The following is a 27,875-nucleotide window of genomic DNA, read 5'->3' on the forward strand; positions in this document are numbered from 1 at the left end:
GACCTGTAAAATGTAAAAATGAAGGTGTCTTCTTCACGGTAACCCTTCAGAGTCACGGTTGATTGATTTTTGTTTATTTTATATTATGGAGCATGTGATTGATCTCACAAAGGTGGCTTAGCGACTAGCACACCTGTCTTGCAGGCTGCAGCACTAGGATCCTTGGTTTGAATTCCAATTAGGACAATACCTGCATGGAGCTTCCGTGGGCTCGCTCTGGGTACCTCCTGTTTCCTCTTGCATCCAAAGACACGCTGATAAGATAATTTGCCCTATTGTGCATGTGAGACAGGGACCTTAGATTGTAAGCTCCTCAAGCGGGGGGACTGTTCTGAATGCACAATATGGAAAATGTGTAAATTGCTGATACTATACAAATACATGTAAAAAAGGGATACTCAAATCTTACAGAGGAACAGAATCAAAAACAGAATCGCTGAGTTGGAAAAAGGATCACCCCCCTTTTTGTCAGTATTTTGTTGGACCGCATTTTGCTTTAATTCCAGCCTTTAGTCTGTTGGGATATGTCTCTACTAACTTTGCACATCTAAACTTTGCTATATTTGCCCACTCTTCTTTGCAGAATTGCTCAAGTTCATTTAAATTTGATGGTGACCATTTGTGGACTGCAGTCTTCAAGTCATTCCACAGATTTTCAATGGGGTTTAAGTCTGGGCTCTGACTAGGCCATGCAAGAACATTCACCTTTTTCTCCTTTAACCACTGTGTGGTCATTTTTGCTGTGTTCTTTGGGTCATTGTCATGTTGGAAGGTAAACCTTCTTCCCGTCTTTCTGGCAGAGGGCAGCAGATTTTCCTTTAAGAATTTGATGGTATTTTGCCCCATCCATTTTTCCTTCTATCCTGACAAATGCTTCAGTCCCTGCTGCAGAAAAACACCCCCATAACAGGATATTACCATCTCCATGCTTTCTTTTTTGCTAAACAAATAAAAAAAGACCTAGATTAAAAAAAAAAAGTTTTTCTTTTGTTTCTTTTATAAAATTTTGTAAATAAGTAAGTTTTCTCCCTCACTGACGGGCACTGATAAGGCGGCAGAGATGAGGTGGCACCAATAAGGCACTGATGATGGGCACTGATAGGTGGCACTGATATGCAGCACTGATGGGCATTGATAGGTGGCACTGATGGGCACTCATGGGTGGCACTGGTGGGCACTGATAGGCGACACTGATGGGCACTGAAGGGTACTTATGGATGGCACTGATAGGCAGCACTGCTAGGCACTGATATGCAGCACTGATAGATGGCATTGATAGGCATCACTGATGCCACTGGCAGGCATTGGGGATGGGCACTGATTGGCAGTTGCCTGGGCACTGATTGGCATTTCCCTGGTGGTCTAGGGTGGCATACCCGGTGGTCCAGTGTGGTGGCAATCCCTGGTGGTCCTGGCGGCATCCTGGTGGTCCTGGGTGGGCATCCGAGGGGGGCTGCGCTGATAAACAATCAGCACACAGACCCCCCCTGTCAGGAGAGCAGCCGATCGGCTTTCCTCTACTCTTGAGTGAGGAAAAGGCGATCAACGGCTCTTCCTGTTTACATCGTGATCAGCCATGATTGGACACGGCTGATCACATGGTAAAGAGCCTCCATCAGAGGCACGTTACTGAGATCGGTGTAGCAGTGTGTCAGACTGACACACCACACCACCGATTGCCGCGATGTGCGCCTCATGGGCACGCGAGAGCAGTCGTTCTGGAGGGCCGTCATATGACGTCCACCCAGAACGAGAGCCGCGCCGCCCAGCCGTCATTTGACGGCCGGTGAGCGGGAAGAGGTTAAACGCACCTTGAAGATTCTGACGCCACATGGAAAAGGTGTTATGGTCAGATGAGACTAAAATTGAAATTCTTTTTCTGACATGTTGGTGTTATATCTTTCACTTGGATGTTCTAAGTTGCACTAGTAAATACAGCTGGATAAAACAAAAACTGTGGGGTTGATTTAGTGCAAGATCTGGTGCAGCTCTGCATAAAAACAAATCAGCTTCCAGGTTTTATTGTTAAAGCTTAATTGAACAATCTGAAATTAGAAGCTGAATCACTACCATGTACAGATGCACCAGATTTTGCACTCTCCAGTTTTGGTAAATCAACCCCTGTGTCTGTCTTCATTTCAGGCTGCAAAGCAACAAAATGTGATTATTTTAACCACTTTAAGATCAGCCGCCGCAGTTGTACTGTGGCAGGTTGGCTCTCCTGGGCGGATCTCCGTCATTGTGTGTCGTGCAGGTGCAATTGCAGGCGGGAGCGCGCTACCGGCGACGCTCTCTTGCGCCCGCTGTACACTGCAGGAGCGTGCCCGCGGGTCGGGCAGACTCGATGTCCTGCAATCGTCTAGTACAGAGGCAGAATGTGGATCTGCCTTTGTAAACAAGCGATCCCCATTCTGACAGATGACATGACAGACATCTACCATTCCCAGTCAACAGGAACAGTGATCTCTGTCATGTCCCAGGCAGCCCATCACCCTCTACAGTTAGAACACACCAAGGGAACACAGTTAACCCCTTGATCGCCCCCTAGTGTTAACCCTTTCCCTGCCAGTGACATTTTTACATTGATCAGTGCATTTTTATAGCACTGATCAATGTAATAATGTCACTGATCCCCAAAAAGTGTCATTTGGGGTCAGATTTGTCCACCGCAATGTTGCAGTCCCGCTAAAAATCGCAGATCACCGCCATTACTAGTAAAAACAATAAATAATAAATAAAAGTCCCTAAATCTATCCCATAGTTTGTAAACACGATAACTTTTGCGCAAATCAATCAATATACACCTATTGCAATTTTTTTTTACCAAAATATGTAAAACAATATATATCGGCCTAAACTGATGAAGAAATGTGTTTATTTTTATTTTTGGGGATATTTATTACAGCAAAAAGTAAAAAATATTGTTTTTTTTTTCAAAACTGTCGCTCTTTTTTTGTTTATAGCGCAAAAAAATTCAAACTGCAGAGGTGATCAAATACCACCAAAAGAAAGCTCTATTTGTGGGGAAAAAAAAGGATGTCAATTTTGTTTGGGTACAATGTCTCATGACCGAGCAATTGTCAACTGCAGCTGTTCCCCACCGGCTCTACACCGAAAACTAAGCGATCAAAGATTGCTGATCACTAAGTTCAGTTCTTGAATCCGCTCTGAGCAGAGAGCAGTGACTGTCAGTCACCACTCTCTGCTCTGCCCCTCCAGCACTCACTGGAGTGCCAGACTATGGAGGGGGTGGGAGGAGTTGAGCCAGGTGCCAGTCAAGCATCTGGGGGGATCGTGATATTATTGTCGGGATCCCTGTAGAGCCTAGATCTGCTCTGTGACATCAGACGACAGCGGACTTTAGCTCGTTGGCTGAATCTGTGTCAAAGGAGTGGAGAACTAAGTGCACTCCTGTGACTCCAGTATGACCAAAAGAGGTTTGACCATATTTCTCCTTTAAGAACGTTCATTCAGTTTTATAATTGTTAACTTATCTTAACTTAACTTATCTTAAACCGCAGTGACAAGAAAATTAGAAGCAGCAAGACTGAAATTTGCTTATGTGGTCCATTCGTTCCAAAATCAAATGTCAAAAGCAAACCAAATTTTGAAGTTCTTTATAATAACATTCAGTGATCAGCTGTAGTATGACGTTTTGTACAGATTTTTTACAAATGTTCCTACAAACATTCAAAATTGTACTAGTGTATGGTCAGATTTATAATTTTAACCACTTGCCGCCCGCCATATAGCAAAATGACGGCGGCAAAATGGTTTCAATATCCAGACCGGACGTCATATGACGTTCAGCAGGATAACAGCCGCCGCGCGCCTGTGGGGGAGCGCATTGCGGCGATCGGTGGTGCGGCAGTCAGTCTGACACACCGCTACACCGATCTCGGTAAAGAGTCCAATCACGGCTGATCACAGTGTAAACAGGAAGAGCCGTTGATCGGCTTTTCCTCACTCACATCTGTCAGACGCGAGTAGAGGAGAGCCAATCGGCTGCTCCTCTCACAAGGGGAGTCTGTGCTGATTGATTATCAGCACAGCCCCCCCCCCCAGGATGCCCACCAGGGCAGGACTTAGGGTGGTGGGGGCACCTGGGCTTGAGTCACTTTCGGGCCATACCTTCTATACATAACTTTAAATAGAACAAAATGTTGACTGGTACCGTAGACAGTGTTACATGTTAAAAAAATGTAATAATCTATTTATATGACCACTGATTAAAGCTTGAAAAACTTTTTTCCCAATAAATAAATAATGATTAAAAAAGTTCAAAGTGATCATGTGTTTATTGCAATGCACAAATGTCTTGGTCAGAATGGGAATAAAACCCTTATTTACCTGGAAAACATATTGAAAAACAAACAAATATCTTGTAAGGCAGCCCGGGAAAGACAGATACTACACTTAGGCAGGCTCCTCCGCTCCAGGCAGCTCCTGTCGCGGTCACATCGGCTCCAAGTCTGAGACTCCGAGTCCGACGTAACTGACTCAATGACGTCACTCGTTGCTAGACGCCAGGCGGCCCAGGCACTAGCAACGAGTGCAGGGTTGCCAAGCCAACGGCGCAGCTCCACCCACCTCCAGGCTCCTCCTGGTCTGTCCTGCATAATTACACATTAGAGTCTCTCTCTCTGCGATGCTGATCGGCTGATGAGACAGAGAGAGAGACTCAGGCAGAGCAGCGCTGCAGCCAAGTGAGCACCAGTGTGAGTCACCGCTGTTTCATCCGATTTAGCTGAAGATATTTAAAACGTAAGCGGGCGAGGCCCCCTATTGGGTGGGGCCCATGGGCTTGAGCCCAGTCAAGCCCAATGGTAAGTCCGGCCCTGATGCCCACACTGGAGCACCAGGGATGCCACTAGGACCACCAGGGATGTCACCATCCGGTATGCCACCCTAGACCACTAGGAATGCAATCAGTGCCCACAATGGATGCCAATCAGTGCCCACAATGGGCATCACTGATTGGCAGGCATTATTGTTTGGCACTGAATGGCATCCATCCGTAACATCAATTACTGTACATCAGTGCCACCTATCAGTGCCCATCCATGCCACCTATCAGTGCCCATCTGTGCTGCCTATCAGTGCCCATCTGTGCCACCTCAGTGCCCATCCGTGTCGCCTATCAGTGCCCATCCGTGCCGCCTTTCAGTGCCCATCAGTGCCACCTATGTGTACCCATCAGTGCTGCATATCAGTGCCACCTATCAGTGCCCCATCGGTGCCGCATATTAGTGCCCATCAGTGCCACCTCATTGGTGCCACCTCATCGGTGCCCATGAGTGCTGCCTTATCAGTGCCTATCAGTGCAGCCCCATCAGTGCCCATCAGTGAAGGAGAAAACTTACTTATTTCCAAAGTTTTGTAACAGAAACAAAAAAAGGGTCATTTTGCTGTAGGGAGTTCCTCTGAGAGCTCTGCACTGATACGTACATAATGTTCCCCTAGAACGATCTGTCTACTATTTGGGTCTTAAGTCTTCACAGTGGCATACTCTCTGTGAACGCACCCAGTCACCTTTCTGCTGGTAGTCCTCTTCTTTTACCTTTAACATTCCCAAGTATGACTGTCTTTTCTGGTGGGCAAGTTCTGATAATAAGTTCAAAATAAGACCGCTTCAGTTCAGTCATTGGGTGATCTTCTAGTAAAAGGTTGGTTTGGATTTGTTAAGGATCCATTAGAGGAAAAGTATTGATGTATTTAGGATCTAAAGGAGCATAGGATCCATGTTTTCCTAGCTGTCCACAATATATTCGTAGTCAAAATCAGCACATCAAGACATCAATACTTTTCCTGCTTCTTTATTATCCAGCTTTGACATCCATATAAAGTAAAAGAAAATACTATAGGCTGGACAATTCTGATCTTTGTAGTTATAGACATTTCAGTACTCTTTGAAGATCTTTTCAAGGTCTTTTATACTTGTTCTAGTCTAACAGAACATCACAGTCCCAAGGGCACTACCTGATTATGAAAAATCAACAATGTATTTTGCTTTGTTCTGTTTACCCTGATAGGTACTGGTAAATCAGGTGTATGGACTGGTGGTTGTCCAGCTAATTGCCAACATTCATACCACCTGGAAGCTTTTGATCAAGGGTGTAACTATAGCCACAGCAGACTGGGGTGAGGCCCAGAATAGTGGTCCATAACTGTCTAGCTGGATAAGAATGTATGCAGGTAGCAATAGCAATTGGCAAATACATTTGAGTAAAATATAGCTTGAAAACCATATATGATTACAATGAAATTATTTACAGTTGTGTAACACTAGAGGAGTTGCCTTTAATTATTTGTTTTGGGGCCCTTTCACATATTTTTGGCCCTGCTTCTGATAGGTCACTTTATGTCATACAGTTCAATTATCACCCTGAACAAAATTTTCACCTTGCTCTCTGAAAAAAAAGGCCCTGATTTCTGACCTGGGAAATAGAAAATACTGTTTTGAATGTTTATCATGGCATTTCTGTAAACTGATAAACCTTGGCAAACTTCAAACGTTGTCTGATCTCTGAGAGTAAGAATTTACCTGTCATCAGTCACTGTCCAATTCCGCCTGTCACATACAGTATTATTACTTGACCTATTGTACAGTAAGATGATTTACATTATGAACCTGTCATTTGATTTCTCTCTAGCTGGAAGAGGAGGAGGCCAGGCAGAAGATGCAGAAGGATGAAGAAGAATTGAGGGCCGCAAGAGCCAATCTGAATGAAGCCAGGAAACAATATAAAACCCTTCAAGCTGAGATTGAGTCTCTCCAAGCCATGGTAAATCTCGAAATGATGACATATACATATATAATAGTGACACAGGAAGAATTGTGGGCTTTGGATTCTTTATATTTTTCTTTCTTTTTAATTGTATCTGTTAGTTGCCTGAGAAAGCATTTGAATCCCTCCCTACCAGTGCCACATATAACCCCTCCTCTAGGATAAGCCATGCCCCTCCCCGTTATGGCCACTTACATTAGTTTGTCCACTAGAGAGCAGCACTTAAATGGTGCAGTAACCTAGTAGCTATATTAGTCTTTCTCAACTTTTTAAACATGGAGGAACCTATATATACTATATTTGCTCAGGGTGCATTAGCATGAACAGTAAGCTGGTGAAAAAAATTGAATGTGGTGTACTTGTCAACTACTCTATATAACATTTTTTTTCAGTAGTAACAATGAAATAAAAGTAACAGTAATAATGTCAGAAAAGAAACCGAGAGTGAAAAGTGTATTTTTTTCCTAGTGGTCAGTTGAGAAATGCCCCCTTACATTATTAGGCAACAGAAAAGTATCCCCTTACTAGAGCTGCATGATTAATCGTTACAAAAATATAGCTATCTCGAATCAACCCTCCCAATCCTAATCAGCCACTTCCGCGATTCTATGTAAACAGTGCAGAGCCGAGACGTCAAAAAAAAAAAAGCCGACAAATGTTTATCAACATTCCTCAGCGCTGAGAGATAGAGAAGAGATACAAAGTATCTTTTAGTTCTTTTAGAGATCAAAGGGAAGAACTTTGATCTGTAAATGAGGTCAGTTTAACCACTTAAAGACCTATTTGACACTTGTTGCTTACAAGTTAAAATCAGTATTTTTGATAGAAAATTACTTAAAACCCCCAAACATAATATATATTTTTTTAGCAGGGACCTTAGACAATAAAATGGCGGCCATTGCAATATTTTATGTCACACAGAATTTGCACAACGGTCTTTCAAATGCAATTTTTTTGGAAAAAATACACTTTAATGAATTAAAAAAAACAAAACAGTAAAGTTATCCCAATTTTTTTCGTATAATGTGAAAGATGATGTTACGCCACGAGAATCGTGATCTTTATTCTAAGCAAAAAAATGGTGATTCTCATTTTATCCAGCTCTACCCCTTACACAGTTGAAAAGGGCTCCTGCAGACTGGTGATAAGTGAAGAGTTCCCTTACAGTGGTGGCTTGTTGAGAAGGGTTCCTGTAAATTGGTGATCAGTAAAGAGTCCCCTTACATTGGTGGTCAGTGAAGAGCTTCCTTACATTGATGGCTAGTTCAGAAGGGTTCCTGTAAATTGGTGGTCAATGAAGAGTCATCTTACATTAGCTGTCAGTGAAAACTTCCCTTACATTAGAGGTTAATTTAGAAGACCCCCCGTAGATTGGTGTTCAGTGAAGAGTCGTCTTACATTAGTTGTCAGTGAAGACTTCCCTTACATTGATGGTTAATTGAGAAAGGCCCCTGTAGATTGGTGACTAGTGGAGAAGAACCCTTTTACATTGCTAGCCATTGGGAGAAGACCCCCTTACACTGATGGTCATTAAGAAAAAAGAGCACAGCTTCCCCTTTTGAGTGAAGTTCCGCTTTAAATATGGCCAAAGTAAAGGAATATACTTGCACTTCTAGAATGCAGGATGCCAGCAGACTCTACCAAGACATTTTAGGCAGACTGAACCTTTAAAATTTGTTCTAACTAAATTACCAGCATTGGAAGTTCTTACAGGTATTGAAAATAATTCCAGCGTTTAAAGATGATCAGAGATTGAAGGATCTGTGATTTTCCACTAAGCAGTCATTTAATAAGCTCAGTCAAAAACGTCAAGGCAGAGACCATCTGTTGTCAGCTATGTTTGATCATGTCAAAGTAATTTAAGCTATGCATTGTCTATGTGAATTCTACTTAAAAAACTGTAGACTTATCACATTTTAACAAATGACAAAATGGAAAAAGCTGAAGAATGCAAGACCCAGACTTTGCCTTGTGAGTTTGAAGCACGATTTAGGCTAATAGGCACATACTGTAAATTTGCAGCATTTTTTTCCACCTTTGATGATCCCACTGCCCTCGGGCACACTTACAGTTGTGCTCATAAGTTTACATACCCTGGCAGAATTGATTTCTTGGCAATTTTTCAGAGAATATAAATGATAACACTTTTCTTTCACTCATGGTTAGTGTTTGGCTGAAGCCATTTACTATCAATCAACTGTGTTTACTCTTTTTAAATCATATTCACAACTGAAACTACCCAAATGACCCTGACCAAAACTTTACATACCCCAGTTCTTCATACCATGTATTGCCCCCTTTAACATCAATGACAGCTTGAAGTCTTTTGTAATATTTGTGGATGAGGCTCTTTATCTTCTCAGATGGTAAAGCTGCCCATTCCTCTTTGTAAAAAGCCTCCAGTTCCTGTAAATTCTTGGGCTGTCTTGCATGAACTGCACGTTTGAGATCTCCCCAAAGTGGCTCAATGATATTGAGGTCAGGAGACTGAGATGGCCACTCCAGAACCTTCACTTTATTCTGCTGTAGCCAATGACAGGTCGACTTGGCCTTGTGTTTTGGATCATTGTCATGTTGGAATGTCCAAGTGAGTCCCATGTGCAGCTTCCTGGCTGATGAATGCAAATGTTCCTCCAGTATTTTTTGATAACATACTGCATTCATCTTGCCATCAATTTTGACTACATTTCCTGTGCCTTTGTAGCTCACACATCCCAAAACATCAGCGATCCACCTCAGTGTTTCACAGTAGGAATGGTGTACCTTTCATCATAGGTCTTGTTGACTCATCCCCAAATGTAGTGTTTATGGTTGCGGCCAAAAAGCTCAATTTTGGTCTCATCACTTCAAATGACTTTGTGCCAGAAGGTTTGAGGCTTGTCTCTGTGCTGTTTGGTGTACTGTAAGTGGGATGCTTTGCGGCATTTGCATAGTAATGGCTTTCTTCTGGTGACTTGACCATGCAGCCCATCTTTCTTCAAGTGCCTCCTTATTGTGCATCTTGAAACAGCCACGCCACATGTTTTCAGAGAGTCCTGTATTTCACCTGAAGTTATTTGTGAGTTTTTCTTTGCATCCCGAACAATTTTCTTGGCAGTTGTGGCTGAAATTTTAGTTGGTCTACCTGACCGTGGTTTGGTTTCAACAGAACCCCTCATTTTCCACTTCTTGATTAGAGTTTGAACACTGCTGGATTGGCATTCCCAATTCCTTGGATATCTTTTTATATCCCTTTCCTGTTTTATACAGTTCAACTACCTTTTCCCGCAGATCCTTTGACAATTCTTTTGCTTTCCCCATGACTCAGAATCCAGAAACGTCATTGCAGCACTGGATGAAAGATGCAAAGGTCTGTCAGGAGTCCAGAAACTCATTGACTTTTTATACACACACACTAATTACAAGCAAACAGATCACAGGTGAGGATAGTTACCTTTAATAGCCATTCAATTTCCTTTGTGTCAACTTGTGTGTATGTTATCAGGCCAAAATCACCAGGGTATGTAAACTTTTGATCAGGGTAATTTGGGTAGTTTCTGTTGTCATTATGATTTAAAAAGAGTAAAAACAGTTGATTGATAATAAATGGCTTCAGCCAAACACTAACCATGAATGAAAGAAATGTTTTTGTGTTATCATTCATATTCTCTGAAAAATGGCCAAGAAATCATAAATTTTGCCAGGGTATGTAAACTTATGAGCACAACTGTATTTGGCATGAATGTAATCATGTCACCTGGGCTTTATTTCCATAAGGCATTGCCTAAGGCTGTAGGGATAGACGGGGTAGCAGCAAGCTTTATAATGTACTAATTTTACTAACTGTGGTGAATTTTTTCACCTTTGAACATTTCTGGCTAAATTTAGCCATAGAACTATAAGGACTAAGGGGATAAGCGTAGTCACAAGACTCTTTGTATTTCAAGTAATATGAAGCCATCTCTCCCTTCTCTTGTTTAGTGGTCTGTACATTTGAAAAGCTGACCAAATGCTGTTTCCAATAGCACTTTTCTAGCAGTAGTATGTACCATAGTAATTACACTGGGATGTAAATACTGGCATGGGGATAAGGGGTTCAACACCCCCCAAAACCCCCTAAACCCTGCACTATGTATGTTACATACATCTGAACCCTACATTCTGTATGTTACATACTCATGACCACTGCAATCTGCACATTGCATACACCTGACCCCTACACTCTGTACATTACATACTCCTGATCACTGCACTCTGCACATTACATACAACTGATCCCTACACTCCATAAGTTTTTTTTTTACAGACAATAGAAAAAAAAAGATCTAATTGGTTGCTATTGGCAAGAACATTTTTTCCTTACCCCAGGCTTGAGTTAATGTCTTTAGTACCTATTCTATATTTTCATTACTTGAGTTTTCGACTTTATAGTGTTAAAAAAATATTTAGTTTGACTCCAAGTAAAGAATTACTTCAGGAAGGCTATAGTTGGGATATTTTTTCAAACCTTGGGATGTCAGCTAGATAAACTAATAATTTGAGATGGCCGAACCTGGGGAAAAAAATTATCTATGCTCACTTACAAGACACAAGTGTGGAGAGCATCTTTATTCAGGCTCATTTTGCCTCTCAAAGTGGTTGAGATCCCAAAAGTGCGATTGTCATTAATTCAGCATTTAGATTGTAAATCTACATTGCATTTTCACCATGGAGACCATTTTCAGTACGACTCGACATTCTGCATTTCTTCAATGTATTTTACTGTTTTTGCAACAACGTAAGCTGTTTGTTTGTGTATGTACTTGTGTATGTACTTGCCATGAATGGACAATCCATGCATATGGACAAAAGTTTGTAGAAATCTAACCATCTCACCAAAATAGTATGAGCTTGTTAGACATTTCAAAACCAGTCATTACTATGAATACCCCCCTCCCCCCCTTCCCTTTCCTCTTGAAGACATAACAACATCCACTCTTTTGGGTCATTCAGCCCAAAGAGCTTTTGTGGAGCCAGATACCTGCCTTGAAATTGGTGTTCTAATTTATCTGAAGGATTTTCAATAGGGACGTGGTCAGGGTTCTGTGCAGGCCACTCAAGTTACACCACATCAAGCTCATCAAACCATGGTTTTTATGGAGCTGGCTTTTTGCACAGGGGCACATGTCATTGCTGGAATTCAAAGGGGCTTCTTCAAACTATTGCCAAAATGCTGGAAGTGAACAATTGTCTAGCTATGTGCTTGGTTTAATATATGAGGTTTTGGAATGTAATGTTCAACAAGGGTGTGTAGGTGTGATGGTCAGTTGTCCACAATCTCTTGATCATATAGTGTTTTTTTCCTTTACAAGTTACCAAGAACTTCTATTCACTGTAATGTTTGACCGATGCTGAAGCCAGTCTACACATGGTACCTTGATCTGATCCCCTGTTCCATAGTTGAAGAAACAAATTGGCCTTGTCATGGGGAGATTACCTATTATATCTTAATCGCTTCCAAGTAGGTCAGAAATGTCCTGCCTCCCAACTGTCCCTCTTTTGGAACCAAAACCTTCCACCACTCCTCTCTCTTCAGTTGTTCCTGTTTTTAATTTGTTGTAGAGATGTCCATACAAAGATATACTATTGAAAGCTGAACCCTAATGCCCCGTACACACGATCGGACATTCTAACAACAAAATCCATGGATTTTTTCAGACGGATGTTGGCTCAAACTTGTCTTGCATACACACGGTCACACAAATCTTGTTGGAAATTCCGAACGTTAAGAACGCGGTGACGTACAACACGTACGATGAGTTGCGAAAAATTAAGTTCAATAGCCAGTGCGGCTCTTCTACTTGATTCTGAGCATGCATGGAACTTTGTGCGTCGGAATTGTGTACACACACAATCAGAATTTACAACGGATTTTGTTGTTGGAAAATTTGAGATCCAGATCTCAAATTTTGTGTGACGGAAATTCAGATGGAAAATGTCAGATGGAGCCTACACACGGTCGGAATTTCCGACAACAGGCTCCCATCGAACATTTTCCGTCTGAAAATCCGACCGTGTGTACGGGGCATAAGAGTTACAAAGAAATACCATTGCACCCTTATTCCTCACTCTGGCAGACTTCGGGGGCTCACCTATTCTCCATAACGCTTCGGGTTGTAGGCAGGCCCTTGCTGTTCTTAAGTACAGTGTAGGGCTATTTATCCTGCATTGTACTTGATGACATCACCATGTGAGAGGCTTTGGGAGGCCGGTGACTCAGAGTTGTGAAAGCTTGCTGAAGCAAGAAATACGGTAATTAATACAGCTTATTGCTCTACCTCTAGACTTAATGGTTGCCTCTATTAATTTTAAAAGGGAGTATAAAAGAAAAGTAGTGGTCCACAGGACTGGGGTTTTACCCTTTGCATACATACTTTGTGTCAAAAGTTGTCCCTCTTTCTCATCCCTGAAGCTTGGGAGGAGTGATAAAGTACAGCAATTATCAAAATGGGTGGCGTCACTTGTAATTTTTATGACATCTACCTGTGGCCCACTTGAATTTGCTGTATTAAAACTCAAACTCACAAATATATTTTTTAGACATGTATTGAAATCATTGCCTTGTTATCTTCAAGGAAATGGGAAAATGTGGCTGCAGAGATTTTCCAATATGGTGGAAGGTCTATGTGGTAGAAGACATACAGTTTATAGCATGCAGTTGTTTTAGTTAATCTGTTAATCTCTCAATACTGGGTTGTCACTGGTTCCAAGTGTTCCATTGCTTGTTAAAATCTGGCTTATGTGTGAAGGATGAGGCGTCATCAGCAAGTTTCAGGGCCACACAGGGACCCTTCCTCAAGATGACATATTGATGAGTGTGAGGGTGGTCACTATATGGCCTTGAGGAAAAGACCCCAAAATGTTGGGTTACAGATGACACATGCTACTTTGCACTAATACGTAAAAGTGTATAATAATTTCATCAGAGAGCTGGTGATCATCATGCTTTTACTGTGGTCTATGAGAAACCATCCTCTAGTGTCACTCCAAGCAGCCCTCTGCCACCAAGGTCAAACCCCGTAAGGAGTGAAGTCCATACCTATACTTTTACTGTCTAAAAAGCTAACACTGAATTTACTATTGTTGTTTTAAAGGAGAGAAGTCTGAAATTCAGGCTACATTCCACAGAACAGCACCATCAGAAGCAACTCGAAGCATTGTCAGCCATCATTGTAGACTTAGAACAAGAGCTACAGGAGGTCAGAGCTGGGGTTAGGACTCAGATACAAAAACACCAGCTGCTTCTCAACACCAACATGAAGCTGGAGAAAGAAATCTCTGCATACCGAAGCTTGCTGGAAAGGGAAGAGATTAGGTAGGTCAAATAAACTGTAATCCATCAGTTATCAGGGAATTACAGCAATAGGGAATAGTCCTGGATCCGACAAAGTACATGCTTGCGCAACAGAAAAGCGTATGTATAAAATGGAGAGCAAAAGATAAGTAGTGGGGTACTCCATGACACTAGTTTGGTAGAGTTGTCTAACCCAGTTGTGCTTTCTTGCAGCTGGTGCTACTGCTCTGGGATCCCAAAAACAATTCCAGAGACACCAGTCATGATCCACATGCAAAGGCTGCATAGATAGGAGCAATGGCCTGGAGGGTATTTGACCATGGTCCAGTCCAAATATAATATGTTGGGCTGGTAATCCAGAGTTTTGGATACAGTATGGAAGGGTTAAAACTCCTGCAAGTTTATTTTTCTTGTACCTTTGAGGACATTTCGCTCCACTTCCTGCCCCAGAGACACAAAAGGAAGTTAGAAGAAAGTGAGTGGAACTCTAATCTTAGCTGTCTCTGGAAAAGGTATCCCAGGTGGAAGATTTCCCCTTACCCTTAGTTCTGGCAATTCTAAAATTTTGTATTTCCCCTCACTTTCTGTTAAGCCTCATAAACACGATTAGAAAACTGGATGAAAAATACCAGTTTCACAGCGATTACAACAAAAACCTTTTTCAAAAATGAGACAAGGAGGGTGATCTTTGAGATTGTACTAAATGCATAAGAAGACTTTGCTAATATTGTACCCCCAGGCTGTGTGTCCATGATGTCCCGGGCTTATAGGAAGTGGGTTGAATGATGATGGGTGTCACTCAAGTTATGAACATGTGTAATTGTCAGTTGATTTATTCTATAGGTTATATGGTACTAAACAAATCCAGGAACCCAAATCATCTACAAGCAAAATAAGTTTTAACTTACCTTCAGGTGAGATTATAGTATAATTCTTTTTTAGCATCTCAAATTATATTAGATGTTTAATGTATATATCCAACCAAAGCTTTTTTCTCAGTTTTGGATAGAGTGAGGAAGGTTAAGAACCCTTACTAGGTTTTTACTGCTACACTGAATTGTCAAAGTATTGGGACGCCTGCCTTTACACTCACTTGAATTTTGATGGCATCCCAGTCTTAGTCCGTAGGGTTCAAGATTGAGTTGATCCATCCTTTGCAACTATAACACCTTCAACTCTTCTGAAAAGGCTGTCCACAAGGTTTAGGAGTGTGTCTACGGGAATGTTTGACCATTCTTCCAGAAGCGCATTTGTGAGAGGTCAGGCGTTGATGTTGGACGAGAAGGCCTGGCTCGCAGTCTCCCCTCTAATTCATCCCGAAAGTGTTATATTGGGTTGAGGTGCAGGCCAGTCAAGTTCCTTCATCCCAAACTCGCTCATCCATGTCTTTATGGACCTTACTTTGTGCACAGTCATGTTGGAACAGGAACAGGAAGGGGCCACCCCCAAACTGATCCCACAAAGTTGGGAGCATGAAATTGTCCAAAATGTCTTGGTATGCTGACGCCTTAAGAGTTCCTTTCACTGGAACTAAGGGGACAAGCCCAACCCCTGAAAAAGAACCCCACACAATAATCCCCCCTCCACCAAATGATTTGGAGGGGTGGCCCAATACTTTTGGCAATATAGTGTGGATGAGCAAGTTTGGTGTGAAGGAACTTGACTGCCCTGCACAAAGTCCAGACTGCAACCCAATAGAACACCTTTGGGAGGAATTAGAGCAGAAAGTGCAAGGCCTTCTCGTCCCACATCAGTGCCTGACCTCACAAATGTGCTTCTGGAAGAATGACCTAACATTGCCATAGACACACGCCTAAATCTTGTGGACAGCCTTCCCAGAAGAGTTGAAGCGGTTATAGCTACAAAGGTGGGCCAACTCAATATTGAACCCTACGGACGAAGACTGGAATGCCATTAAAGTTCATGTGTGTGTATTGGTGTGCCAATACTTTTGACAATATAGTGTATCTATGGCTCCGTTAGGGAGATCAGCCCTCACTATCCTGTCCTGCTAACAACATTTTACAAGTCAGGAAATGAGGGGAACTCTCCAACAGCAACACAGAAATAAAAATGCTTTTCTTCAGTAGAGTAAAAAAATCTGACCCCGGTTACAGATCTTTATTTATTTTCTGTCTGTTGCAACCATTGGTAGCAAGACGGGAAGTGAGGGTAATTCTCTCTAACCAAGCCCCAGAGAGCAGTAAAAAACAGGTTTAGCCTTCCCCACTCTATCCACAATAAACATTTTTTGCAGTAAATTAAATGTTTAATCGTTTTGAATATATTTGCTTTTTGTATTAACTTTTTTTTAGTTATGAAAAGAATGCAGCAGGGTTAGAAGCATGTGACCCCCTTTAATAGCTTAGAGTGCTGCTCCAAGCGCCCATCAATCTACTCCAGTGATCCACTACATTTAGGTGCCAGTATCTGTAGTGCTCATCCAGGCCCGCTATACTAATGTGTAATCCAAAGACGCCACACTCCTGACAGCTTGCGTACTAAGTTCAGATGTAAAGCAGCCTCAGCCCCTCTCAAGCCACATTTTACCCCGCTCATAAGGTTTTGTCTTAGATTATTCATGTCCAGTTCACCCCCCCCACCAGTCAATTTGTCTGCCAGGAGCAAAAAGACACACCAAAACTTCTAGTTATAAGGAGCATTAGACTCACTCCCCTTCCTTCTAAGAGCATCCATAACAGAAACCTAGGGGTGTATTTATAAAATAAAATTTGCATCACTATTGGTCCAGCGAAATGGCTAGCACATTTGATCTGTGGGGTATAAGTGAATGTTCTCAAGCTATTGCTTCTATGGGTTGAGTGTTATTCATATATACAAAAAAATAAAAAAATAGAGTGGTTTGAGAAAATATTGCATTATGACCACCAGATGGAGTTGAAAACTGGAGTAAATAAATACTTCATTCCTATGGTCTTCTGCTCTCTCTGGTGGCCATCATGTGGTATTTTCCTGAGCCACTCTATTTTTATAAAGGGATAACATTTGACCTGTAGAGGGAATAGGAGTACCTTCTATTGTGCCCCATTCACAGAGAATGAATGCACCACCAATAGTTTTGCTGGACAAATAGCTGTGCTTTTTTTTTTTTTAGTGATAGTGTTGAAAAAAGGCATGTATGTGACTGATGGCTAAATGTGTGATGTTTATATTGTTGCAGGATCTGTAGAAAAAAATACAGAGGTCTGTAAAGAAGCTTCAACAAAACATCTACTATTCAATGGTAATATAGCAGAGGAGGGTGCAGAAGCCAGTGCTACAGTACAGTAAGTATTGCAAGTTATGAATTAAGCAATGACTAGGAGTAGCATACATGGGCACTTTGGCTGTGGGATCGGATCAAGTATTGGTGAGCAGTGCTGTTGTTGGAAATCCATACATGTGTTTTAATGCTGTGTTGTGCTTTCTTGGTTTGCTTCAAATATCTCAGTTTATTTCACCCCCATCTACTGGATACACTGAATTAAAGATACACTATCTTACCAAAAGTATTGGGATGCCTGCTTTTGCATGCACGTGAACTTTAATGGCATCCCCGTCTTAGTTCGTAGGGTTTAATATTAAGTTGGCCCACCCTTTGCAGCTATAACAGCTTCAACTCTTCTAGGAAGGCTGTCCACAAGGTTTAGGAGTGTGTCTATGGGAATGTTTGATCATTCCTCCAGAAGCGTATTTGTGAGGTCAGGGTATATGGACGAGAAGGTCTGGCTCGCAGTCTCCGCTCTAATTAATTCCCAAAGGTATTCTATCTGAGGTCAGGACTCTATGCAGGCCAGTCAAGTTTCTTCACCCCAAACTCACTCATCCATGTCTTTATGGACCTTGCTGTGTGCACTGGTGCTCAGTCATGTTGGAACAGGAAGGGGCCATCCCCAAACTGTTCCCACAAAGTTGGGAGCATGAAATTGTCCAAAATGTCTTGGTATGCTGATGCCTTAGGAGTTGCCTTCACTGGAACTAAGGGGCCAGACCCAACCCCTGAAAATCAACCCCACACCAAAATCCCCCTCCACCAAATGATTTGGACCAGTGGACAAAGCAAGGTCCATAAAGACATGGATGAGCAAGTTTGGGGTGGAGGAACTTGACTGTCCTGAACGTCAACCCAATAGAACACCTTTGCGATGAATTTGAGTGGAGACTGCGAACCAGGCCTTCTCATCCACATCAGTGCTTGACCTCACAAATGCGCTTCTGGAAGAGTGGTCAAACATTCCCATAGACACACTCCTAAACCTCGTGGACAGCCTTCCCAGAAGAGTTGAAGCTGTTATAGCTGCAAAGGGTGGGCCAACTCAATATTGAACCCTACGGACTAAGACTGGGATGATATTAAAGTTCATGTGTGTGTAAAGGCAGGCGTCCCAATACTTTTGGTTATATAATGTATAAGTAAATAAATGGAAATGAACTTATGCGCTACTCAATGTATAGATTACAACTATGATCAAATAATAAAGTGCGGTGCAACAAAATGGTGATAAAGCTGCCAAACTCCTTAGTGTCACTAACACCAACAATGTTATTAAGGCCTATAAGTTGGAGAAGCGCTAAATCTAAGTACACCAATATAAGTGTAAAAACTCAAGAAACATAAGTAAAGACAAATAAAGTGAGAAAATGTACAATATTGAATGAAAAATTAATCAAATTAAAAGTCCAGTGCACAAATTATAAAAATCAAATAACAATAAAGTGCAGTCCTTCTTCCAAAGTAAACGGTGAGTGCAAAAAATATTTTTAAAAATTCAAATGGCAATAAAGTGCAGTCCTTCTTCCAAGATAAATGGTGAGTGATTGACAGACAGATCCCAGTGTCAACGATCATAAATATGTGCTGAGTCCCAAAAGGGCACAAATCCACCACCATGTGAAATGGCCGCTCACCTCAAATCCAAGGATTATGCGCATCAAAATACCAAAGCAATCTCCATATGATTTCATCCGTCAGTAGTCATCGCACATGCAATAAGGAAAACATCTCCTCATGGTGTAGTATGAAGCAATAGTTTATTTAAAACAAAGGTAGACTTACATTTAAAATTGAAGATATGCGAGTAGTCACAGCAGAGTGAGGTCACATATCAGCAAGACGCTGTGAATGGAAGACTTCCGGTTTCGGCTGTAATTGGAAGTGATGTCGCCCGGCTCCTCAAGGATTGAGAAAGTCACGTGACAGTGACGCAACGCGTCGGGAGAAGCTGGGTGACATCACTTCCAGTTAAGGCCGAAACCGGAAGTCTTCCATTCACAGCGTCTTGCTGATGTGTGACCCCACTCTACTGTGGCTACTCGCATATCTTCAATTCTGTATGGATTTCTTCTCATTTCCTGTTGAATCTCTAAGACAAGAAGTAAACAGGACATAGACAGCAAAAAATACAAATACAGGTTTTTTTTTAACGCTTTACTTATTATAATAATCTGAATCTTTACAATACAAGGATATAGCCACATTGTGATTAGGCACTTTTCAGGAAAAACAAAAAGGTGAACTTACATCCTCCCCACTCACTCCCCGCCCCCCGATCCCCACTAAACTTACCTCTGTGGGGATGAGCTGTCAGTTTCTATGCTGCTGGATAGGGATGAGCCGAACACCCGGAGAAGAAGATGAAGAAGAGAAGAAGATGAAGAAGAGAAGAAGATGAAGAAGAGAAGATGAAGAGAAGAACGGGAGCCTCCCCCCATGCCATGGGTGCGGAGCGGCCCGAGGAGAAGAAGGGAAGAAGACGCCGCGGAGGAGATGCTGGACGAGAACACCGGAGGAAGAACCAGAAGAGCCAGAAGAACCAGAAGAAGAAGAAGAAGAAGATGAAGGTAGATAGAAAAAAGAAGAAAGAAGCATTTAAATAAAGGAATTGTCAAAAACTGTCTCTTGTCATTTTTAAAATTTTTTACACTTTTTTAGTACCCCCTTACCATTTCACACAGGGGGGGAGGGCCGGGATCTGGAAGCCCCCTTGTTAAATATGTGCTTGTTAAAGGGGGCTTCCAGATTCCGATAAGCCCCCCACCCGCAGACCCCCCACAACCACCGGCCAGGGTTGTGGGGATGAGGCCCTTGTCCTCATCAACATGGGGACAAGGTGTTTTGGGGGGCTACCCCAAAGCGCCCTCCCAATGTTGAGGGCATGTGGCCTGGTACGGTTCAGGAGGGGGGGCTCTCTCGTCCCCCCCTCTTTTCCTGCGGCCTGCAAGGTTGCGTGCTCGGATAAGGGTCTAGTATGGATTTTTGGGGGACCCCACGCCGTTTGTTTTTCATTTTGGCGTTGGGTTCCCCTTAATATCCATACCAGACCTGAAGGGCCTGGTATGGAATTTAGGGGGACCCCCCACGTCATTTTTTGAAAAAAAATCTGGTTCAGGGTTCCCCTGTGGGGAATTCCCATGCCGTTTTTATCAATGAACTTCTATGTGTATTGTCGGACCGGCAATGCATTAATAGCCACGAGTAGTTTTAAATGACTTTTTTTTCCCTTGAAATTTCATTTTGCTGTCAGACTGTTCTAAACAGACATACTTTACAGACATACTATAGACACCCCCCAGCTACGAAATTTAAAGGGATATTACACTTTTATTGTTTCACTTTAAGCATTATTAAAATCACTGCTCCCCAAAAAACGGCCGTTTTTAAAACTTTTTTTTGCATTGATCCATGTCCCCTGGGGCAGGACCCAGGTCTCCAAACACTTTTTATGACAATACCATGCATATAAGCCTTTAAAATTAGCACTTTTCATTTCTCCCAAAGACTTTTAAAGGGTGTTCCATGGCATTCGAATTTGCCGCGAACACCCCAAATTGTTTGCTGTGCGGCGAACTTGCGAACAGCCGATGTTCAAATCGAACATGAGTTCGACTCGAACTCGAAGCTCATTCCTACTGCTGGAGTAGCGTTCTGGGGACTCGAAAAACTTGCTCCTCTTCCCCTTATTTCTGTAGCGCTTCAGGGGTGGATCATAGCGATGTGCACTGGAAGCTGACCACTTTGACCAACTGAAATCTGATCTGTTCAGGAGTGGAATGCAATGGAAGAGAACCCACAGATCAATGGGTCAGAGGAGTGAAAAGTGGAGTAAGGAACAGGCAGTGTCATGTCAGGGGTGAGAATCGGAGAACAGTAGCTCTAGCAGTAGAGATTCTCTCACCACCCTAGCAGATGACGCGGGCTCCCCTAGGTGCGGGGTCTAAGTACTAACCGGTATTCACCAGAGCTCCTAATATTGGAGATGGGTTTTGCTGCATGTTAGTACCAGGTTGTGGTCCTCAGGATTGCCCCACCAGGAGGTGAGCAAGTCAGGGCCCAGTAACAGGTATAGCAGGTAGGGATCTTGGAAGTGCAAAGGCATGGCTTAAATAGGAGATTCTTTGGTCCAGTTTTTAGGCGTTCAAGGTTCATCAGAAACAAGGTACAAGGCAAGATTATCCAAGGGTTCAGCAAGGGAGCTGTCTGGTGGCTCAGAAAGGAGAGCTACTGTCAGATGGCAGAGGTCATGGGTTCAGATCCCAGTCCTGACAGGCAGAGACCAAGGAACAGCCATGAAACTGGGAGCGAAGGATGGGTAAGAAATTGACTGAATAGGTTGAAGGTCAGAAAGAAAAGTGGGGAGGGAGCTAAAGAATAAGGGAAAAGCAAGCATGGGTAGTGGGATGTGTGAGGGGGTAGAGGTAAGGACAGAAGATGTGAATTCCCCTTGGACCTACCCCTGTCAATTGTGCCAGAATTTAGGAGAACCTACTATGCCCCCTCCAAAAATAATATGTGGCTGTACATACACTTTAACATGTGCTGATGGTTATTGTGATGCGCTATATCACAACGCACTTCCACAGCTGTATTTATAGGGGTTGCAATTTTGAAGCGTGTTTTTTTTTTTATAGATACTAACATATCTTGTGTTTTACAGAACAGAGAAGGTGGATCAGGTGATTAAACAATGGGAAGGTTCCTTCTTCAAAGACAATCCAAAACTAAGGAAGAAATCCGTATCCTTAAGATTTGACCTCCACCTGGCAGCTGCAGACGAAGTGTGCGACCAAACCAAACAGGACAATCTGCCTGATATAGAGGTTCGGCTAATCATGAGGCGATCATGTAGTATTCCCACCATGAGTCCATGAACTTTCAGCCACCATTCCAAAGACTAGTAGGGACATCCTGAATGTTATAGGAGTGTATTAGTAACACTTGTAGTACCATGGCAGCCATATGAAACAATGTATGATTTAGGTGGAAACTCTGAAACCAAATTCACGTACAAGTGTTACTTTTTATACCATTAGTCTGTATATACATATATATATTTATTGAGCGAAATAGCAGCAGCTGCAAAAAAGTACGCTTTGCCTTTTCAGCCTTCATTTGGGATTAATCATGGACCTGTCTACTTATTCTTCGTTGTGTGCTCAAAGCCAAATTGGGCTGTCTGGCAGTAAACTGGTAAGATAAGGAATATAACTTTAGGCAGCCTACTTAAAGAGCAGATCCAGGGAACAAATGAAACCAATTAGCAAGTGGTTGATGCTAATCAACGAATATTGTAAATTTCAGAATGGGTCAAGCACAGGTTCAAAGTACTTACTCTCTTGCTTTAGAGCTGTTTCTTTCTCTCTGCTTCTTTACTAATCCAGCGTAATTGGTCTCTTCTGGGTTGAATGATGGCCATCTGGAGTTTCAATTTAAAACCCAACTCTGGGAAATTAGAACATTTACAGAACAAAGGCTGTGCCCATACTGCAGGGATTAACTGTATGCTTAGATCCAGGGCAGTGGTCTCCAAACTGTGGCTCGCAGGCTGGATACGGCCCTTACCTTTATGCAGCCCTTGGGGCACCACTCTATTCACTATATTAGACAATGGTGTAGTGCTGCTCCAATCCAAATAATAATCAACCTCTTAAATATATCTTATACCATTAGCAAGTGAAAAAAGTGCTCCAATAAAAGTAATTACAAACTTGCACTACAAACTTCTAAACAACCTCCAGTCCCACTAACTCCCATCTGAACAATGGCCAAAATAAACTATCAACATATATGTGCATATGCAAACAACTTCATATAAATCATTGAAAAGTGAGTGCCAAACAATCTAATTTATAAAAAAAACACCCCCTAGGGATTCAAACCCTGTGAGTGTAAAATAAATAATACCGAATTAAAGCCCCAACAGATGTAAATAATTCCTTTAATTCCTTCCGTGAAGTGATCCTTCTTCTTCCGTTTTAAATATAATTTGAAACACCAGTGTATCTTGCAAAAATATCACCACTGTGCTCCACCACCTTCAGGCATGCATGCTCACCTTCATTTTTTTTTACCTATTATTGACAGGTTAGGTCAATAAATGCTCAGTATAATGCCTCTCAGACAGATCCGGGTCTCCACAGGCTGGCGATGTAATGTCCCTTTAAGTTCCTTTCTCAGATGGATCAGTGCCCAAATATAAGGAAAAGAATACCTCCCATAGTGCAGTAACAACTTTTACTATTAAAAAAATAAAACAGTTAAAACACTACTCACGATTAAAAAGGGGTAAAACGCCCATTCACAGCAAATAGAACCAAACTAGGTGTACCAAGATGGCAGACTTCTGGCCGCACCTGAACGTAACACCAACATGCCTCCGTCCTACGTGTTACGTCACGCCCCACGTGACTTCATCGGGGATAAATTCACTGACCAAAGACGAGGGACTGTTTCCCCCACTGATACCAATGATGTGTAACTATTTCTCCCACAGGCACCAATCATGGGAAAGCATTCCTCCCAATGACGGGGCACCAATCCTCCCTTGAACTAGTTCTTCCACTGACACCAACAATGGGGCACTAATCACACTGAAACCAATGATGCTGCATTGGTTATTCCCACTGATGTCAGGGTGTTTTTGTAAATCCTGTTGGCCACAGTGCAGTCCCTTCTAAAGCCCGAAGGACAATAAACTGGTCCTTTGTTTAGAAAATTTGGCGAACCCTTGTCTAGGGGGAAATAAAAAGCATATTACTTACTTGATTCTGTGCTCCCCGACAGATGGCACTATCCCATATTCAAATGGTAGACTGACCCTCTGCATCATCAAGTCCAGTGCAAGGCTATAGACCCCAAATCAGTCTTTGATTGATGATATTAAGACCAACAACTGCTGGAGCAAAGGGAAGAAGACGCTGCAGCGATCACTTTAGCAGTGCAGAGGAGTGAAGGATTGAGTAAATCTTTTTCATACCCCTAGACCTAAACGAACAGTAAAGCTTTGCAGTGCAAGTGCAGCCCCACCACATGGAGGAATTTTCAGGCTTCCCAGAGTTGGTCAGTACTATGCAAAATCTTGGAAAACACAATGAATGTAGCACGGGTGGAACCACACTGTCCCCATACAGTACAAGTGTGTACTCCTACCATTTTCCTCTCTGTCTAGAGATGTGCCTGAAATACATAGGGGTCTATGTATAGAAAGTTTGCACAGCTTCAGCCAAACTTGCAGTCTTCTGTATTATAATATAGGGACTGATGCGAATGTACAGTGCTGTGTAAATTGACGGCGCTATATAAGTACCTGTAATAAATAAATAATTATCTACTATGATCGTAGACACCATCTAGTGGCCATAATCTGACAAATGCTGCCTATACATCTTACAATTTTCTTATTTAATTCCCTTTAGATTTACCTTCAACTATGCAGTGCAAGAGCCTACCCTTTTTGCATACAAATTGAAAGTGTTTATCTTTGATCTCATGTTATATGGTTTTGGTAAATCTAAAGGAAAATTGTACAGGAAATTGTATAATGTATGGCCAGTCTTACTTCCTAAGTATGAGATATTTGAAAGAAGGGAATATAAAAGGAAAGGATTAACCATTTTGACATTACAGAAAATCGCAATGACATATTTGGCTTAAGTGTTTTGGTTTTAGATACAGTTTAACTGTAATTGTATACGAAATATAGAATATATGTAATGTAAAGCTGTATTGATTCTCTCAATAGAACCTCTTACTTTAGCTATGCAATCATATACAGGGTTTTATTTAAAAAAATTTAAAAAACACAAACACTAGGGGTCTGTTAATAAAATATGTGTTGCACGATTGTCAGAAGCATTTATGCAAGTTGAATGAAATGTCCCCTATTTTTTGTTGGATAGTAATGCTGGAATCATCAGCTCCATCTAGTGGCCAAAATTAGATAAAGTTTTCTGAAACACCATAATGTGAAAACTATACCACATTTTGACCACTAGACGGAGCTGACGATATAGACATTAATATCTTAGAAAAAATAAAGTGACAGAGTCTTGTTTCTAAATAGTTGGCCCTGTGAAAAAAAGCAGTCAGTGTTTTTGAAAGCTTGCAAGTGGTGCTAAAACACAATATTTCACATTTTATGGGTTTAGTAACCCTTTAAAATGAAGCTCCATCCAAAATGTTTTTCTTTTTGCATGAAGTGTGAAAGGGTTAGAACCTTTTTAAGTTTATTTGCTGTCTTGGTCCCCTTTAGGGAGATTTACCCTTGCTTCTGTATAGGGACAGTGATCACCAAAGCAGGATGAGGGGTAAACTCTCCAATGGGGTCAGCAACACTTTTTTTCATGGGAAGAGGAAGGGTTATGGTTTACTACATCCGCCAGTTTGGACATTCCACCAACTTGATGTACCATTGATTTATTTTGCGTCAAATTCTTCATTCAGCTCTTCATTGTCTTTTACTAAAATGGTAGAAGCAGGGCACCTGAATATGTGCAGCCGCAGGACATTGGAAGCTGTGCCCGAACCCCACAGCATGGTGAAGGCTGCCTGTATTGTTGCTTCAGGCACTGGATCCTGCTTGGGTGCTCACCTCAGCACTGAGTGCAACATGTGTATTTAGTCGTAGAGTGCTATATAGGTCCAGAACCATGTTCCATTCCTATGGAACCTAGACCCTAAAGACCCCTCTGAGGAGATGCCCCCATGACGGGCAAAGTCTGGTCCCAAAAGGGGACTAGTGAGGTAGACAGGTGAGACAGAATCACCCTGTTATTGGATTGATACTGTAACTCCATAGCAAGTATGGGATAAAATAGCTCTAATTCTCCCTTAATGACCAGGCCATTTTTTGCGATACGTCACTGCGTCGCTTTAATTGACAGTTGTACGGTCATGCTACGTTGTACCCAAACAAAATTGATGTCCTTTTTTCCCCACAAATAGAGCTTTCTTTTGCTGGTATTTGATCACCTCTGCATTTTTTTTTGCTCCATAAAAAAAAAAAGAGCGTCAATTTTGGGAAAAAAAAAAAAAAAAAATATATATATATATATATATATATATATATATATATATTTTTTTTTTTTTTACTTTTTGCTATAATAAATATCCCAAAAAATAAATATTCATCAGTTTAGGCCAATATGTATTCTTCTACATATTTTTGGTAAAAATAAAAAAACGCAATAAGCGTATATTGATTGGTTTGCGCAAAAGTTATAGCGTCTACAAAATAGGGAATAGATTTATAGCATTTTTATTTATTTATTTTTTTTTTTACCAATAATGGCGGCGATCTGCGATTTTTAGCAGGACTGCAACATTGCGGCAGACAGATCGGACACTTTTTTGAGACCATTGATATTTATACAGTGATCCTTGCTATAAAAATGCACTGATTACTGTGTAAATGTCACTGGCAGGGAAGGGGTTAACACTAGGGGGCGCTCAATGGGTTAAATGTGTTCCCTCGTGTGTGTTTCTAACTGTGGGGGCAGTGTACTGACTGGAGAGGGAGACATATCGTTGTTCCTAATTACTAGGAACAGCAGATCTGTCTCTCCTGTCAGAATAGGGATTTGTGTGTTTACACACACAAATCTCCATTCTGGCTCTCGTGCCCGCGATTGCGGGTGGCTGGCGGACATCACACCCGCTGGCCACACGCATTAGGTCCCCCGCTGTGCAGTGGCGTCTGCTACGGCTCTTAAAGAAACTGACGTACAGGTATGGCGATTCACGCAGGGGAGCCAACCTTCCGCCGTGAATGTATGTGAGCCGGTAGGGAAGTGGTTAACCCTATTATTTGTCCCCTGAATAGTATCTGTTTTTACATAAAGACTATCAGGAAACTGGAAATGTGTTTGAATGTATTCAGTTATACAGTGTTGAAATTTGCAAACTTCTTGATAAAAATTCCACCATTCAGAACTTAGTCTCAGGTGGATAACCAGGTGTTACATGACACCACAGGTCACCCATTTTACCACCAGAGCCCTTTATTAGGTACTCAGGTATATCCTCCCTCCTTTTTGCCAAAGACTTCACTTCAGTCAGTGAACACCTGGGTTGCTGTGTATCCTTCTGCAGACACGCTTACCCCATTTCTGCACCCTACTCTGTGTACCCAACAGGGAAATACCGTCACTTCTAGCAATAGCGGAAACCAGATGCGAGGGAATTGCAGCAAAAGCTCAGGGAAACATTTGCTCCAAGGCCTGCAAAACACGCAAACTTCTGTCGATGCTCCCTTTGCCACGGGGCAGGGCCCTATTTTAACACAGGACTTTGCATTGTATTTTAGCTCTATCTCAGGCATGCAACAAGCAGCCTACCTGACCAAGACAGACTTTTTTGAAACTATGTCAGGCTTAAAACTAATGGCTTTAATACAGCCATCCAGGGCTCGGAAGCACCAAACTTCTTCTCCAGTTCCACCATCTCTACTTGAGTTGGAAACCGAATGACCTGTTCTAGAAGATGCAGGCATTGAGGAGAA

At 42.0% G+C, this 27,875-nt stretch overlaps 1 protein-coding gene across 3 annotated transcripts in view; it reads left to right on the forward strand.

Annotated features, from left to right (window-relative positions):
• KRT222 (keratin 222) overlaps positions 1–25,220 on the forward strand; it is a 104,149-nt gene extending 78,929 nt beyond the window's left edge. For all 3 annotated transcript variants that reach the window (XM_073607964.1, XM_073607962.1, XM_073607963.1), the window contains exons 6-10: positions 6,654–6,785; positions 13,901–14,121; positions 14,944–15,014; positions 17,282–17,387; positions 22,035–25,220. In XM_073607964.1, the coding sequence (XP_073464065.1) occupies positions 6,654–6,785; positions 13,901–14,121; positions 14,944–15,014; positions 17,282–17,387; positions 22,035–22,248 (744 nt within the window). In that variant the 3' untranslated portion in view covers positions 22,249–25,220. The remainder of the gene's footprint in view (positions 1–6,653; positions 6,786–13,900; positions 14,122–14,943; positions 15,015–17,281; positions 17,388–22,034) is intronic.
• Positions 25,221–27,875: the final 2,655 nt, after the last annotated feature.

This window comes from Aquarana catesbeiana, linkage group LG12, assembly GCF_042186555.1.
Source record: "Aquarana catesbeiana isolate 2022-GZ linkage group LG12, ASM4218655v1, whole genome shotgun sequence".
NCBI classification, from domain to species: Eukaryota; Metazoa; Chordata; class Amphibia; order Anura; family Ranidae; genus Aquarana; species Aquarana catesbeiana.